This window comes from Glycine soja, chromosome 18 (genome assembly GCF_004193775.1).
Source record: "Glycine soja cultivar W05 chromosome 18, ASM419377v2, whole genome shotgun sequence".
Taxonomy (NCBI): domain Eukaryota; kingdom Viridiplantae; phylum Streptophyta; class Magnoliopsida; order Fabales; family Fabaceae; genus Glycine; species Glycine soja.
This window is the reverse complement of record NC_041019.1, coordinates 57,517,586-57,535,215: the sequence shown is the minus strand read 5'-3', so window position 1 is coordinate 57,535,215 and position 17,630 is coordinate 57,517,586. Positions and strand designations below refer to the sequence as shown.

The 17,630-nt window shown below is 32.7% G+C and overlaps 2 protein-coding genes and 1 long non-coding RNA gene across 7 annotated transcripts; 2 read left to right on the top strand and 1 right to left on the bottom strand.

The window, feature by feature from the left end:
* Positions 1-1,237: 1,237 nt before the first annotated feature.
* Positions 1,238-2,262, top strand: LOC114394613. The gene is made up of 2 exons (XR_003662809.1): positions 1,238-1,576; positions 1,699-2,262. It is a non-coding gene; the product is annotated as an uncharacterized LOC114394613 (long non-coding RNA).
* Positions 2,263-2,914: 652 nt separating this feature from the next.
* Positions 2,915-7,379, top strand: LOC114394516 (protein NRT1/ PTR FAMILY 7.1-like). 3 transcript variants are annotated; one of them, XM_028356113.1, is made up of 6 exons: positions 2,920-3,766; positions 4,546-4,599; positions 5,055-5,151; positions 5,258-5,475; positions 5,576-6,135; positions 6,254-7,379. In XM_028356113.1, the coding sequence occupies exons 2-6, from the start codon at positions 4,546-4,548 to the stop codon at positions 7,101-7,103; spliced, it is 1,779 nt and encodes a 592-aa protein (XP_028211914.1). In that variant the 5' UTR covers positions 2,920-3,766; the 3' UTR covers positions 7,104-7,379. The 3 variants fall into 3 exon arrangements, with proteins under 3 accessions (XP_028211915.1, XP_028211913.1, XP_028211914.1); XM_028356114.1 differs by having other exon boundaries at positions 2,915-4,599; positions 5,258-5,361; XM_028356112.1 differs by having other exon boundaries at positions 2,919-4,599.
* Positions 7,380-7,523: 144 nt separating this feature from the next.
* Positions 7,524-15,246, bottom strand: LOC114394515 (putative E3 ubiquitin-protein ligase LIN). Of its 3 annotated transcripts, none has more exons than XM_028356109.1 (9): positions 14,920-15,246; positions 13,158-14,814; positions 12,374-12,526; positions 12,225-12,252; positions 11,510-12,125; positions 10,598-10,742; positions 9,209-9,472; positions 8,690-8,996; positions 7,524-7,870 (listed from the first exon to the last, which is right to left on the bottom strand). In XM_028356109.1, the coding sequence occupies exons 2-9, from the start codon at positions 14,793-14,795 to the stop codon at positions 7,752-7,754; spliced, it is 3,270 nt and encodes a 1,089-aa protein (XP_028211910.1). In that variant the 5' UTR covers positions 14,796-14,814; positions 14,920-15,246; the 3' UTR covers positions 7,524-7,751. The 3 variants fall into 3 exon arrangements, with proteins under 3 accessions (XP_028211910.1, XP_028211912.1, XP_028211911.1); XM_028356111.1 differs by having other exon boundaries at positions 11,510-11,858; XM_028356110.1 differs by having other exon boundaries at positions 12,374-12,523.
* Between the last annotated feature and the right edge of the window lie 2,384 nt (positions 15,247-17,630).

Here is a 17,630-nt window from a genome sequence, read left to right as displayed (position 1 = left end):
TTTTAAATGATTCCATTTGTTTACTTTGAGTTTCTTAAATGGTTTCATTTAGGTTCATCAAGTTTGCAAAAATGATACATTTTATTCCATTAATTAGTGAATGTAATTGAGGACATTCTACCAAAAATGTTTTCAATTGGATGTGTTGGATACTATAATAATGTATTTATTATATTTAGTTTTTTTTAGCATCACTAGTTGACCTACTTATGTGTAGGTGTGCAAGTAAAAATTATTTTGAAGTTAGACATATTAATCATATGCACAATATTGAAGTAGATACAAGCTAATTTCTATTTTATCCTAGGTAAGACAATATCTTCCCAAATAAGATATGTAACTTTGGCAAACCTCCATAATATTTACATAAAGTATAATATTTTATTCATCATCTTTATTAAATATATAAATTACATATATTGCTTTTCAATATTTTTTAGCAATAACGTTAAAAACTTGTTACTTCCTGAAATGTTTTAATTAAGAGGGAGTTTAAATTTATAATACAGGAGATAATTAAAATAATTTTTTTTATCCTTATCTGAGCTAGGCCCATTTTTTTTTTGTTGTCATTATCACTCATCACTGCAGCCACGAAAACATTGTAATTAAACTAATAATGAACCCTAGTGAATTTGTTTTGTTGGGTACTGAAAACCTATACACGTTACTATCACTTGATGTGCATTGATAATGTATGTCTCTTGACAACATGTTTTTGATAAAGGTTAAGTGTAAGTAAATTTTGAATGTTATTTATATTGTGACGCACAGTCAGACTTCATACCTACGTTGTATCCTTTGGATACTTGAAAATCAGTGAAAATATTGGACATGGTAATTAAGCAAATAGAGGGAGTCGATCGGTAGCGACAAATTGACATTTGTGTCTACATCTGGATTACTTCTTTAACCTTGTTGCTCCTCACATCTTGACATATGCCATTTAAGAGAGGTTTGGTACGCAATAAAGTTTTTTATACTTGAAAATATATTCCTGAGAAAGTCAATTTATAGAATCATCATTCTTAAAAATTTGTAAAATACGTTATGTTTTCTTAAAATTAAAAGTTTATATAAAAATACATAATTATTTTTTTCACAGATTTTTATCTCTCTCTTTGGAAATATGTTTACAAAATTGATTCTCGATAATCACAATTTTCTGATAATCTTTTTTTTTAATTACACACCAAACATAAAAATCATAAGTTTTCACTTTAAGATCAACAGAAAAGTAAAAAAAAATAAAATGTCTAGCTAACCTTGTTTTAATTTTATGGATTAGTAGTGTTTATCACAATAGGAGATGATGACTGACACAAGCTATAGCAAAAGACTTTTCAGGTTCTCCAGATATGAAAGAGTTTGAATCCATACTCTATCAATATAGGGATATTTTTGTTAATTAAGTTGGTGACAATTTTGACCTCATTGTTCCTTTTAAATTTCTTGTTTTTGATATTAAATTTGTAGTACCATATGACATTATCACACTCGACATTTTTCTTCCCTTAAAGGATCGGATAAGGATAAACACATAGGGTCACTTGAGAAGGAATATAATTCCAATGTGGTGTGTAACTTCTGTTGCATTTTTGCTAATCTTAGTCCAAATTTGTCACTTCCAAAACAAGGCTTCAACTGTAGCGCCTTATCAAACGTACATGGATACTGTTAGTTTATGTTTCTTTACAGGAATTGGGGAATTACTGGAAAGAAAAAGAAGGAAACTGGGTGTCTGTTTGTATAAGAGACAAAATCCAATTTTACCTCCAGCTTGACAATTCTGTTCTTTGTGCTTCCAGTTCAATTTGTTTTGATTTTTGCTGGTATATAAGTGCTTCTGACTTTTGTTTCTTTTTATTGGATTTAATTCTCTCAGCGTAAACGAGGAGGGAGCGTCTAAGGCTCTAAGGAGAAGAAGGGGTAGTAAAATTCAAGAGGAGTTTATGGCGGCTTTCCCAACTTTTTGAGCAGGGAAGCCATTCCTAAATAGATTTATCGTGTAGCATTTCACATGACTTAATTGTATATTATTTATATGTATTTGTTCACATGTCTGCTTTGGTTGGCGTGTTGACTTGCCTCATATATAATACAAGTGAAAGGAATGGGAATAGTTTCCGGCACCATCATTAAAGTGCTGTATGTAGTTCCATCGTCCATGGTTATTTCAATTCTCATTTTCTAGAGTTTCACTTTTAGAAAGTGACTTGTCACTTGGCTCGTCTTCTGAGCGTTATGCATATTTTGCCTTCATGTTTGAGTTTACCTTTAATATTTTGTCAATCATGCAATTCTCAAGTTATTTGATTGTTCTGTTTCAGATTTTATCCCTCTCAAATCAGGAGTTTACTTAGACAAAATATGAGGATTTTTTTTTAAAAGAAAAGATGACGTGTGGGTATGGATACTATCGTATCAATATTGGGTAAGATATGAGATTTAAAAAAAAATTTAGGGTATGGGGATACGTTAATATATAGTATATGTTTGTGTTGTGTGGATTAAACTTTAAGTCATGGAGATAAACTTCTCAACAACAAACAAACTTAAAATTATCCTTCCAAAATTATCGTTTTCAGGATAAAATTATCATTATAGTTATTTATTATTTATGTATATGGTAAACTAATTCTCCTAATATATAAATTATTAGAATAACTCAGTAAGACTGAGACATATGTTTTTATCCTAATCACGTGTTAAACATTTTTTTATTTTAAAATTTCCAAATATACTTGTCAATTTAAATTTCAAATTTTATTTGATTTATCAATTAGTTCAAAAAATATCATTTTCGATTATCTCAAATTATTATTATTTTTTGGTATTAAACCACTTTTATTTTATCTTTGTCTGTATATTTAGTTTTCTTAACCACTTATTTTTTGAATCTATTCTTTTCTCTTTTTTATAATTTCTTTATCAAATAATTGATAGTAGTAAGAACCAGGTATCATAAATCTAAAGTATAATTTATATATTAAAGAACAAATAATTTATTAAAAATTAATTATATAAAAATAACCATTTACCCTGTTTACTTTACAAGATAGTAAAACTAGCTAGTGTGGTTGCTTTTAATCGATCCATGCGTTGGTGTTGGCAAAAGAAGAAATAAAAACTTTTGATTAAAGAAGCAAAATAATAAGCCAATTTAGGAGAAGACCAGTTCAAGAGAGGCCATGGATCCACATAAATTGAATTTTGCTAAGTTATCGTAATTCAGTTACACTTAAATAGCTAGCTACAATCTTGGCCGTTGATCAGTCGTTGGTTGTTTTACACTGAATAACTGATCTCACTAGACCTGGCACACTGGTTAATTAATTAAGATCCGGCTCCTTCGTTGACTATACTATTTAAATAATTTAGAATGCCATTCATTGAACAACATATACAAATAAAATAAAATTTAACTAGCTAGCTAGTGATCAAAAATTTATCACTAGTCTAGTGCATGTGTTCACCGCTACTTGCTGCAGAGAAAAGAAAGGATTAAATTAATTAATTAGTTTGCATGCATGCATGCAAAATTGTACATGCACGCATGAGAGATAGAGAGAAGTGGCGGCGGCATTGATCTTTGCGAGCTCCATCAAAATTATAAGTTTCATCCATAAATGAAAAGAGGTTTGAACCGGCCAGATTCTGGGGGAACATTGGCCTTTGTAATTGCTGCTTCTTGCTCTTCCCCCTCACCAGAACTTGACACAATTCCCCAACAGTTCATTATTTCTGTCACCAGGTTCCGCAAAAGGTTTATTATTTTCCATTCTTTTTCTTTTTATGTGGAATTGTCACGTTTAATTGTTGAATATGTCGTTACGTGGAATTTCCGTCATAATTTTTTTTTTAAAAAGAAAAAAACGTTCATGTTCGTAAAACTTGTAACACAAGTCATCATCGGTGATATTTTCTTGTATTATGTTGATGAGTTTTATTCTTATTAGCTCAATCTGTTGGGCATCAACTTTGTAGGATCGATGCAATTCAGCTTATTTGTGAATGTAAAAGAACTAAAGAAGAGTAGCAAAGTACCTGCTTTGTTATGCTTATGCATAAATGAATAAATATAAATACTCTTGTTCCTTTACTTGGCTGCTTAATGCTTATTCAGATGATTCTGTCTCCATTTATATATTCATCCTTCCTTATTATTATTTGATCGAGTCGCCCAGCTTGGAGATCGGAAATTCATTTATTCTTATGGAGATAAACAATCTATCTTATCAAAAACATACTTTATTTAGGATTCTAAATACTTATACAACACGAAACAAGATAGGAGTGGAAATCCATGCTTGAAAATGACTCTAAAGATGAGTTTCATTGTCTTTTTAAAAGAGAAATTCGTATATGTAGAATTTGAAGTGTTTCAATATTTTTGTTATTTCCCCATTAATATTGAAGCTTTCAAATTGTTACCTTTTCCCATCTTATCAACTTCAATCATTATGTTTTCTCTCTCTCTCTCTCATCATTGTCTATATCAATAATGGAGCTTAGTAGTTTTAAACAGAGTTTTACATGTTGCAGATGGAACCAGGAATTTGCAATTCTGTCAACTCCGTAAATGTTGAAGCAACCGAGGTCAGTTATTCTTACTTAATCAGGTTTAGTTTCAATTTGCTTCCCAGTGATAGAAAAACAAAGTGGAGGGGTTCTTTGTGTTAATGCTAAATAGAAAACAATTATACAAAGCATTTATGGCTTATAAATATTTCTTGTCACACAAATTGAAACTAAATAGTGACACAAAGAATCCCTCTACATTTATTAATATGATACTCAACTTTTTTACCTCTATTTTTAACGTAAGACTTCACCTCACACTTATAGTTTAATATTTTGTTTACTCATATTAAAGTGTGACACATTTTGCAGAAATAGATTGAACATCATATTTTTCAACGAAATACATATGCCTATGTTATCCACTAAAATATCATATATAGATTCTTTTTGTTGAATGAAATAAAAAAAGGTTATAAACTAAATTTGTAATTTTATTTATGTATATTGTGTTTTTTTTTTTAAAAAAAAAGAAAAAGGTGACAGGAGGAAATGGAAGCTACACAGAGCAGTCAGACACAAGCTATAAGAAGATTAAAGGAGGTTGGAAAACTGCAATTATCTTGTTAGGTAAGAAATAAATTCTCAGTTTTCAAAAATCAGAAATGAATTGCAACAGATAAATAATAAGTTGGAATGTAGATGCACCATGACATTAATATTGTACTGAATGCAGCGAATCAAGCACTGGCTACACTAGCTTTCTTTGGAGTTGGAGTGAACTTGGTTCTGTTTCTGACCCGAGTCCTTCGCCAAGACAGTGCTGAGGCTGCTAACAATGTGAGCAAGTGGACCGGAACCGTTTACATATTTTCACTCATTGGAGCCTTCCTCAGTGATTCTTACTGGGGACGATATTTAACCTGCGCAATCTTTCAGTTCATTTTTGTTGTGGTATTGTATTGTATTCACCTTACATCTTACCATAACACTTTGTTGGCATTATGAAATTCTGAATATGCACTACTCTGAACATGAACATGAACATGAACAGGGCTTGGGGATGTTGTCATTGTCGTCTTGGCGGTTTTTGATCAAACCGGTTGGTTGCGGCAATGAAGAAACTACATGCTTGGAACCATCATCAGTGGGTGTTGGCATTTTCTACTTGTCCATATATCTAGTGGCATTTGGATATGGAGGGCACCAACCCACCTTAGCAACCTTTGGTGCAGATCAATTTGACGAGAAGAACGAAAAACAAAAGAACGCGAGAGAAGCTTTCTTCTCTTATTTTTACTTTGCCCTCAATGTTGGATCTCTGTTCTCCAACACTATATTAGTATACTACGAGGATTCAGGAATGTGGACAATGGGTTTCTTGGTGTCCTTGGCCTCAGCTGTTATTGCCTTAGTTTCATACTTAGCAGGATATCGAAAATATAGATATGTAAAGGGATATGGGAATCCGGTGATAAGGGTAGTTCAGGTGTTTGTGGCCACTGTTAGAAAGTGGAAGGTTGGTCCAGCCAAGGAACTCCAACTTTATGAGGTTGATGGTCCAGAATCTGCCATAAAAGGGAGTAGAAAGATTCATCACAGCAATGATTTTAGGTAACACAAAATATATGTGATTGAGTAAAACAACTATATAGTTTTGATTACCTGGCTTGGTTGCATGCAATTGAAACTTACTTTACATCCTTGGTTCATTTTTGTTGATGTTGAGCAGATTCATGGACAAGGCAGCAACAATAACGGAGAAAGATGCAGTTAATCTCAAGAATCACTGGCGGCTATGTACTGTAACTCAAGTTGAGGAAGCCAAATGCGTACTGAGAATGCTACCAGTTTGGCTATGTACTATAATTTATTCAGTTGTGTTTACGCAAATGGCTTCTCTTTTTGTCGAGCAAGGGGATGTGATGAACAACAAGATAGGAAATTTTCACTTGCCAGCAGCCAGCATGTCAGTGTTTGATATCTGCAGTGTCCTTTTATGCACTGGAATTTATCGCCAAATCCTTGTTCCTCTAGCAGGAAGATTTAGTGGCAATCCTAGGGGACTAACTGAGCTTCAAAGAATGGGAGTTGGCCTAATTATTGGAATGTTAGCTATTCTTGCAGCTGGTGCCACAGAGTTTGAAAGGCTCAAACACATTACACCCGGGGAAAAGGCTAGTTCTTTGAGTATATTTTGGCAAATCCCACAGTATGTTCTAGTTGGTGCTTCAGAAGTTTTCATGTATGTGGGTCAACTGGAGTTCTTTAATGGGCAAGCCCCAGATGGCATAAAAAGCTTTGGGAGCTCACTTTGCATGGCTTCAATTTCTCTTGGAAACTATGTGAGTAGCTTGCTGGTGTACATGGTGATGGGAATCACTGCAAGAGGCGAGAATCCGGGATGGATTCCCAATAACTTGAATGTGGGGCACATGGATAGGTTTTTCTTCCTCGTTGCAGTGCTAACTGCTCTTGATTTTGTACTCTACTTATTATGTGCTCGCTGGTACAAGAGCATCAACCTTGGAGATGGTGACATGGGAAGCCAAGAGGACGAGGAAGTGATCAGTAAAGTTTGATTCAGTTGTTTTGAATTTTCATTTCCTTGCTAGGAATTTGTTTATCTTAGTAGTTTTAATAAGGCTGTTCAAGGATGTCCCTTTTGGTGACACAAAGCATGACCAGTTCAATTGAGAGAGGATTGACAAAATATTGGTGGGATGATTGCTTTCTTGATACCATTACAGCTTTGGTGAGATGTCAAATTTGGCATTTGGACTTGTGCTACTCTGTGAATCACGGAAAATGTTTTTAGTGAATATAAATGAATATAGTAGGCCTTCTTAGTTTCTATGAAGCCAGCCTGCTTGTGCGAGAGGATCAAACTATAAATTCCCACGTCATTTTTTCAAGACCTCTTAACAATTTATCATTCTAACACTGGTCTTTAAGGTGTGAAGCATATCACAATTACAACCTTTTTTGCAAATTTCCAATCCTAGACAAACGACACATTCTGTGGTTATTCATCCCGATAAAACATAAAAAAGTCAATGAGATCAATTTACATTTTTTCTAGACAAAATGTACCATGTTGAAGTATTTGTTTTTTCTAGAACAGTCTATGCAAAGGATTTTCATATATAAGCAGCATAAATTTTCTGACAAGAAAAATTCAAAATTGGAACTTCAGAAATGATGAGACGAGAAGATATGTTTCCTGAATACTACAGATTCTCCCTCGACACAATGGCATGCAGCTGTTTTGCAGTCCATGTTACATCATCAAGTTCATGAAGAAGGGGACCAATATCTTCTGCCATAGTCTTCAAAAGCGTTTTGCACTCTGTTAAAACAATTTACAAAGCGTTAAACAGCATAATATAAATTATGCATGCTTGGTGTAGCTGCATGCTCATGTTATCATCCTTTTGAATATATTTCACACCCTATGTCATAATATCACAAGACAACAATGAATTTTTTCTTAAGAAATTGGAAAAATGGACTAAGTCTCATAAAAACTTGCTTAATATTATCTTCGGTAGATGATTCTCCAACAATTGGTTAAGCAAAACTCAGTAAAATATTATTTAGTCTTGTTCAAAGGTCCTAGAAGAACAGTTTTACGAAATCTTATTTCCATTATTAAGAAAGAAGAAATAGCATTCTAGGAATCTAGATTCACGTCTTGGTTGGTTGTTGTGAAGGTCTCACGTAGAGGTTTGATCCATTTCAAAGGGAATTTGATCGATAATTTGAAAGAGGGTCTTTGACTCTAAGAACCAAATTAAAACATTGGAATTACCTATTGGGAAGAAAAACGTATTAGAACAACCTACGTAGGTTACAAAGGGAACATATCCACCTGTCTTCAAATGGCATGGCATATATATAAAAAATAAAAAAAAGGAATAGGCGAAATAAGGAAGCAAAATTATTAAACTTCACGTTTTAGCACATCCTGTAACAAATATCATCATTTTTCCATCACATTATATGGAATAAGAAAAGAAAAAAGGGGATAAAATCATCCCAGCATATATATATATATAAAACTGGGGAAAGAATGATAATCGGCTGTGTACTTTGTTCTCACATAAGTTCATACCAAAAATGGCAAGATTTTTAGCAACAAAAAACAGAAGTGCAGAAGATGGTGAACCTGATATTTTACTGAAATTAAGCAAAGACAGAGAAGCAAGAGTCTTGAGCTCAAGTTCTCCATTTTCCAGGATTCCTTTCAACTGAGAGATGATGGATAAGAAGGCGGGAAGATGCAATCCAGCACTAAATAGCATAGACAGTGAGGAGCTCAACCATGTCACAGTTATTAGACACGCTCTCACCAAATCTAAGTGCTTAGAATCTAAACATCTAGATATGTTCTTCAAAAACGGGCTTTCTCCATCACCAATCAATGACTCTAACAACTTCTTTAGCAACTCTTCACCCCTTTTTTCTTCACCTTCCTACGATTTTAATCAACTTATCAGCCAAGATACATTCAGTATCCAATGCAAGTTACAAAAAATTCATTTGTGCACAATTGGAAGACAAGTATTTTACTTTCTTCAATCACATGCCAAGAGATTGATTGTATCCAGTATACACAAGAAAACATTGTTTTTCATCCAGAGAAAGACCTTAAGAGATGACAAAGTCCCTAACAAAGAAAACTTACCGATGAAATGGCTACATATAACCGTTGACCCTCTTCTTCATGGCCAGGAGGTTTAACTTCTAAGCTATCATTATTATAACCTGCTTGTTTTAAGATGCTAGTCTTGGTTGGTATCTTTCCAGTAGAAGAAAAATGGCTACACAAGATTACTAGTGCTCTGCAACACTTTTCTCTGCCCTTCTCATCATTTAAGCTGGCATCAAGTGCCTCTGCAATAGCATTCACAGCCACCTCTCTGTATATGCTAAACTTTTGAGGCTCAACCTGCAGTGCAAACTTGTTCTAGTCTTTAAGTGTGCAAGGCAGAAATTGAATTCCATTTATCATTTAATTCAAGAAAAAGTTATAAACAAAAAAAATCTAAAGAGTGCTAAATATTGGATGAAACACTGAAGGCATTTGGTCTTTATATATTATACAGATAATGCCATATTTATGCCAAATCGACAGAATATCTTAATCTATTTCTATTGAAAAACAAAGGTTGATGATGAAGCTAATTGCAAGATTTTAGGTTAGGTTAGGATTGCATGGTACAAGCCATTATGTAAGCGTATTAAATAAGAATAGCATAGACATGAACTGCTAATGTTCTGGTTTCTAGTGTTTGTTCTATTCTAAACATCTGCTTTTTTTTTTTTTATTTACATTTTTTCTGCAGAAGATGGAGAAATGTTCAAATGCAGTAGTATCCCTTAAATGCGTTGAAAAACAAAGATGATTTGGCGAATTGTCAGATGCAAATATGCGTTACAAGTAATCATAGGTAGTCATTTTATATGTAAGTGCACAATCTGCAGTTTAAGTTGCTATCGAGTACAATTATATATGTCAATATTTAGAAGCAAGAAACTACAAAGTAAAAATTGTTCATTACTTTTCTTAATCTGACTTCTACAATTATTTTAATACAAAATTATATTGAAATATGGGGAGTTTTGTCAATTGCCTGACATAAGATTCCTACAGTTAACTTGATAGACCAGAAAATGTCTACAAAGTAAGGGGTGCGTTTTAGAGGGTAAAGTGCACAGTTATAACCTTTGGTTGGAAAATCTGTTGTTGAGAATTTGGGATTGTGTCATTGTGAGAAAATACATAAATAACAAATAAGAGGTTATTAAATTTAAACCATTGATTTTTCAGTGAATGGTTATAACTCCTCACTTTTTAGAGGAGCCATTTGTTAGGTCTGTTAGATTGCCTCATCCACTTTTCATGTTAGACCACCTAAAGTGATTTCTCTTTCCCCTTCAAGTTTACCTACTAGGGTACTGGAGTGAACATGATCTCCCCTAATGTTATTTCTAATGATGATACAAGAAAATTGAAATGAAATGTTTGCACTGGGAAAACAGGGATAACTTTTTCAACATTGCTTGAGCATACCAGCAGATCAAAGTGTAACAGAAGGACAGCGATTAGGGGCTTTTCAAATGGAGAAGATTTCTTGAGATACATGAGCAGAATATGCATTATATTAAATACTTTTTCACCCGCCAAGCCACTTATGAATGAGGTAACATCCTTTCTCCTACAAAAAAGTAGTCCAGAAATTAATATTTCAAGAGAAGTAGATATTAGTTGTCCTTGTAACAATTCGTTTCTGGAATTTATAATATCCAGAATATGCTGATAAACAGCTGACCAGAATTATTTCTATTATTTATGAAAATGGTTGTTAACTACTTCAACCATTAGATCATTATGTTTAATGCATGATATTATACAATTGGTTTAAAGATCTATTCTAGCTGCCTTTAGCCTTTTAAATAAATTTTAGCATAAAATAGTGCTTACGTTAGCACAACTAGACAAGGTTGTTCTACGTTTATACTCAGACAGCTTTTCTAGACAAATGAGGAATCATGTTAGGAGTTATAAATCCAATTTCAGGCCTTCATTCAATAATTTAAACTCTTATTAACATATTAATCTTCTTTTCTTTTTTCTTCAAATGAGGTCATATTCACTCCTCAAATAAATAAGTCCATAAATTTAAACACCCGATGCCCATTTCCCCAGTTAATGTCCCAACCAACATCTAACATTTCAGATTGCAGCAAACTGTTTTCCCTGTTCTAAAAGCTTGAGTTATATCTCTTAACTTGTTTTTTGTATGTAACTGATAATCTTGAACAACATTCCTATGGTAACCAATTACAGCCAATTAAAAATATTTTTATTTGAAAAGAGCTCAGTAAGGAAAAAATTTAAAAGCTGAATAAATTTGACCCATATGTTGCCCTAGGCTATAAATCAATCTTATGTAATTGAATACCAAAATATGATAACATTCACCTCTTCATTGATAAAATTTCAGTAAGGAATAGTATTGCATTTGTTGTCGGGGTAGCCTTCTTACTGTGAAGAAGCTCAAGAAGACATTTTCTGTTAACACTCGTTGCTATCTGATATATGCAACCAGAGTCCACTTGAATACAGTTTAGCAAGAGTGACATCACATGTGATTTTTCTTCCACATTTCCCTGTTCAAACCTCCTAAAAAGAAATGGAAGAAATCCTAAAGAGATCAGATGCTTAGCATAAGTTGATTTGTCCTCTTCTTTCAAAGAGGAGAAAAGACTCGCTAACTTGAAAACAGCAGCCTCATCCCTCTTTTTCAACTTAAGCTCCTCCGGATTCTCCACTGTTTGAGAAGGAAGATCAATAAGGTAATCAAAAAGTTCTGACTTCCAAGTATCAATCAAACGCTTCAAAATAAGGTTGGTAAATGGCATGGTCACACATTCCAAAGTATTTCCTGTTACTGGGCATGTTCTATTTCCCTTTTCAAACCATGCTTTGATGGCTTCTCTTTCAAAGGTCTGACCAGTCTCTAGGGTGACTGGTTCCTCAAAGAGATTTCCAGTAAGAGGACAAATAAATTCATGAGGAATACTTGGAAAATATGGTCCTGCGCCAATATTTTTCATGCACAACATTTAGGAAACCAAAAATTTAATAGATGTTATCTGAAGGAAGGTATATCAATCAAACATATGAGTTCTCTCACCTTCAAGAGAAGAACATGTCTTATTTGGCTGCACATGAAAGATTATAAAGAAGGTGATTAGATATATGAAGTCATAAACACAACATAGATAGTGAAGCAGTAGTGAGACTAAAATAATATGCTTCACATTTCTAAAACAGATGTTGCACCTTTATAAGAACAGGTTCACTCGCTTTTTCATGTGATAGAGCATCAATACTGTGGCTGTTTAAATTAGTTTCCATAGAGAAAGAGTTATTAATGTCATTGCTGAGATTCCTTTTCTGCCATTCTTCTGAAGCTGTCATTGAATTTCCTTTCTGCTGTCAAGTATCATTGACATTGTAAACATAAGTGAGATGTAGAGCAAGAATAGAAACAAATATGTCAATGCCTCTCCAAGCATAAAACATTTTTTATAAAATGTACAGTGGTTCACTCCTCAACCTATATGACTCCAAATCTACAAAGTGTGTAATTTGGTTCAAGATGTAGAACCAACATAATAACGGTATCGATTCCAAACAAACTGACCAATGGTACAATTTCATTTCATAAATATACAATTCAGACTTTTGCATATCAAATACTGAAGAGGACTCCAGATAATTAATTTGAAGCATAAAAATCATTTTTAATTCATTCTTTTTTATGTAATAGAGGAACAATTCAATCAAATGGGATTAAAGAATAAACCACTATAGCAATGCAGGTGAAAAAAAGGAGAGACAAAATTACCGAAAGGAATTTTAGGTAAAATTATTTTCAGTTTAAGAACAATTAATGACTCAACATCCCATCATGTTCAAAGAGTGGTAATAAATAATCACTTCCTGACTTAATTAACCACTTGAGTATTCATTTTTAAACTGAAAGCAATTTATAGGACCAATAATCCCTTGATTGTAATTTTCCCAGCAAAATAATAATATACAGAAAAGAGAAATATCTTACAGGCTTGATTGTATCAATTGCTACACCTTGAGAGAAATTTTCAATATCTTGATCTGTAAATTTAACAGTTTCAGACTCATATGTTAATGTCTGTCTAACAATAGTTGAACCATAAGAGTCTTTCATGCAGTTGTCTATGTTATCATCATCCTTAATATCTTTGACTTGGTAAACTCTGGGTTTGCTCAAGCTACCAAACATAGAATCATACAGTTTCTTGCTGACCATTGGCTGTGGTGAGAGTGGGTCAATGGAGCTAGCAGACTCAAAAGAATAACCAAGTGAACTTCCCTCTTGACTGCCCATTACAGAAGCTGATGGAATGCCAATTAAAGGAGTAGGCGGAGATTCTACTCCTTCAGTGAGCCAATCTTTGTAGTATACAGCAAATATATGAGTTCCAGAATCCAAATGTTCATTATACACTTTTTGAAGAAGTTTTAGCTTTCTTGTTTTGCTTGGTGCATCTACTAGAAATTCTGCCTGCTTGCTGTACCATGCCTTCAAATGAGAAAATTGTGAAGAAAATAGATGCTCCCACAGTTCAGGCAACAATACTGTCCGTGCCTGAAAAGGTGAATCACAAAACACTTGCAAGAGATGCTTCGCAGACACCTTATTTTTTTTCTGCATCATGTATACCACACTGAGGTAAAGATGAGCACAGGCTGACAACTTAAAATTTGGAATCCCACACGTACACTCGTACTTCAAATCATTTAAACTCAAACCTGTAATAATGCTAAGCTGCATCATGGTTCTTTTCAGATACATGGTAGATATAGGCTCCTCAGCAGTTTGTTCAATGGCCTCGATTGCTTGCTCAAGACTTCTTATGACTTTGGTCCCCGTAATGTTCTCTTCTTCCAGTTCAATAAAATTCAAGGAGGAGAAACATTTGTGACGCAATGTTGACCGGAAATCCGCATCTTTTGGAAAACTCTTTATATAGCCATTTAGAATTGAAACTACTGCTTGGACAGCAACTTCATCAAGAGCAAGACTAGAAGCAGCTTGAATAGCATGATTGCTATCTTTATTCCTGCTGCTATTTGATCTAGTGTATGAGTCCTTCTGGGGTTTTATATTGTTTCTAGTTTCACTAGAGTGTCCAAGCATATGTATACTGGAACTTCTGCTGCGCGCCTTTGCATCCTTGACAGGATTTTCCTCCTCCACAAGTTCATTGAAATTCTTCTCTTTGCCTCTTTTTGAAGAAACTTCTGTTGAACAATTATCTTTGACTATGTTAGCTTCTTGCTCAGTCACCTCAGTAATCTCATTCCTTGGCATGTATTCTGATGAATTGGTATCAACTCCTCTGCCTGAATCTGTATCGATAGAAGAGTTCTTCAACCGTTGATCCATTTTGTCTCTCAAAAAAAGATTATCCCTTGACCTCCGGTTCATAGCAGTATCGTTGTCAGTTTTTAACTGTCCACTTGAAATCTGATATCGTGAGGCATCAGACTTTGTTCTCTGAGTTCGAATTCTTTCACTTGATACAGAAAATCTCCCATCCAAAGAGTGAAGAGGCTCACTTGAAGCACCATAGTGGAAGGAGGATCTAGACCTTGTCACTCTTCTGATTCCTTTGAACCCCTCCTTTGCAAGAAGCTCCTCTAAAGATGAAGCCATTTATATGCCCTTTCCAATCCTATTGAAGGAAAAGATCAAAAACATTCCAAGTGAGGCATAATTATCAAGTAGAAAACCAGAATTAAGAGAAAAAGTGAGAAAGAAAAAGAATAATCTCAACAACCCTGCCAGCAGTTTAGAATGATGATAGAAGAATAATCTCCACATCCCATGATAAGAATCAGACTTGTTCAGCAAACATTCCGAACTGATTGAGGGGAGCTAAGGCTTGTCATATTAAAACCGGCAATTATGCATACAAAGCTCAAAACAAGAGACAAATGAAAGAGAACAAATTAAGGAGAATGATAGAGATGTTGATTGGTGAAAGGCATGAATGATATAGAACATTAGAAGAGTTTTTTGAACAAGTTGATTAATTAAAAACAAAAGTAAGAAACAACAACAATTGGCAACACATGAGTTGAGTGGACAAATGGAAGAGAATGAATAGACTTTTGACAGTTGCGAGATTTGAATGTTTCAAGGACGGTAGACCTTGTCTTTTCTTTTATAAACACTTATTGTTTTTTGTATAATAAATTGTAATTGCAGACCTTTTTGTTGCCTTGCCTTGGAATCTCAAAATCATATTCATATTTAGCGATAGTACTGATTAAATAACTAAGCAGTAAGCACTAACTGTCTCCAACTGCCACCTTTTTGTCAATGGTCCCACCAAACTTAATCTTAATCTTTCCACGTTGTCTAGTTTCCAAGTGGAAGCATCAGTCTCTCAGAAAAGAAAAGAAAAGAAAAACATTATAAACCAATTATTGGTCGCCTGAGAGACATTGAGTTCCTAAGAGAGACAACCATTCTCCAAAGAATTAGTCTTCTACTATCAACTAGAGAATATCCTTAGTGCAGAAAAAAATGGTAAAATAAAAATAAAGAGATTATTAGTTGATAAAGTATTTAGAATACACAAGACTATCATTAAATGTAGCAAATAATCTTTATAAAACACGCAAAAGTATAATATTTTTCTCTTAAAATAACATTTCTTTCTTTTGAAATGACTTTGGTTCTTTCTACTCAGATATCAATATTGATCTCTTTTCTTAATTTGTTAAAAATATCTTTTTTATTATTAGTGTCTTTTTAACATATACAAATATCAAGTCTAATAATTTCTTTATAACTTTTTTTTTTTTACTTTTTAAAAGTAGGTGATACTAATTTTTTATACATATATATACTTAAGTGTTAAAAGCAAGGGTTATATGCATAAATCTTGAAACCGAGCAAGGCTATATATATTCAAGAAATTTATTTTATTTTTCTGCTAAAAATAATGCAAGTTGTTTCAATTCTACTTCTTTTATTAATTTTATATGCTTTGATTTAGTAAGATATAACACTGATAACATGTTTTCTTACGCATTCTTTTAGCGTGTCATAATACAACGCTGGCAAGTGGCAACATATTCTTTTGCACATTTATTCTAAAATTTATAAAGAAATATATAAATTATAATATTTCGAGTGAAATTTATTAAACAAAAAACAATGCGCACAAAAAAAAATTATTTATTTTTTATAAATTCCAGTCAATAGTAAAAAGTTTACTCAAATTTTTCGGTGGATTGTTAACGCTAACAAATCTATCCATTCAAGTAATTCAAGATTTTAAATTTCTCTGTTTTTTTCCTCTGTTTTTTTTTTCGGTGGATTGTTAACGCTAACAAATCTATCCATTCAAGGAATTCAAGATTTTAAATCTATCCATTCAAGGAATACATTCTCTGTTTTTTTCCTCTCTGTTTTTTACTCACCATTACATTGGTATGAAATTGGTACTCCCTTTCCAATGGGATAGGATCAATATAAAATTTAAATTTTAAATCACTTGATTAAAAGATGACAAGTTAGTGACAAGTTGTTACCAGTTGTTGTTGATTGTAAATATTATAATTAATCTTGACTTGATTTGATTTAGAGAACTTAATTTCATAATTGAAATAATAAAATTAAAATTGTTTAATTCAAAATCTTATTGAAACTAGATTAATCAATTTGTTTTCAATAAGAATTAAAAATATTGACAAGGAATTTATAATATATGACCCACCAATAATGCGAGTCAATTGAATCAGATTATATTATAAATTAATCAACCACAGTTGCAATTCTTTTCCAGTTGTTTAAATCTCATAATAAATACTACATCCGGTAAGAAAGAAATATCTAACTTATCAAGACTAATAAAAAAATAATTAATTTTAACTAATAATGTCATTAATTTAATTATAAACTACCCATTAATTAGTTTAAACTATGATTGTATTTCAAAAGATAAATTTTTAACTAATGGTACTTTCTTGTATTTCAAAAGTATCCTTGATAGGTCTATATTATCAATAAACCTCACAATTAAAAATGAACACACTTAAAAGTAATCATATATTTCTTGAAATTATAATAAAAAAGTATTCTCTTGAGGGATGTCTCACAAAATCATCTTGCATTTTCGGAATTACATCCTCAGGAATATTGTAACTAAAAATGTTATTCCTTAACATGTAAAAATACTTTTGGTTACTTTTTTTTTTTGAAAAAAAATGTAAATTGTATTAAAATTAATTATTTTTTTGTTAGTCTTAAGTTAGAAAAAAATCAAAAATTTCCCTAATATAAGAAAGCCTATATCAAGATGCTAAGACAAATGCAACAGGTACGCTTGTCTATACATAAAAAAACTTAATCTTGCTAATAATCTCTATTACAGAAAATTGATCATTTTCAAAAATCAACTTGTTCCTAGACAGGCAGATATAATTGTTCTTTTGGTTACCTTTTAACATTCCTAAAAATGTTTTTTAAAGTTTTAAA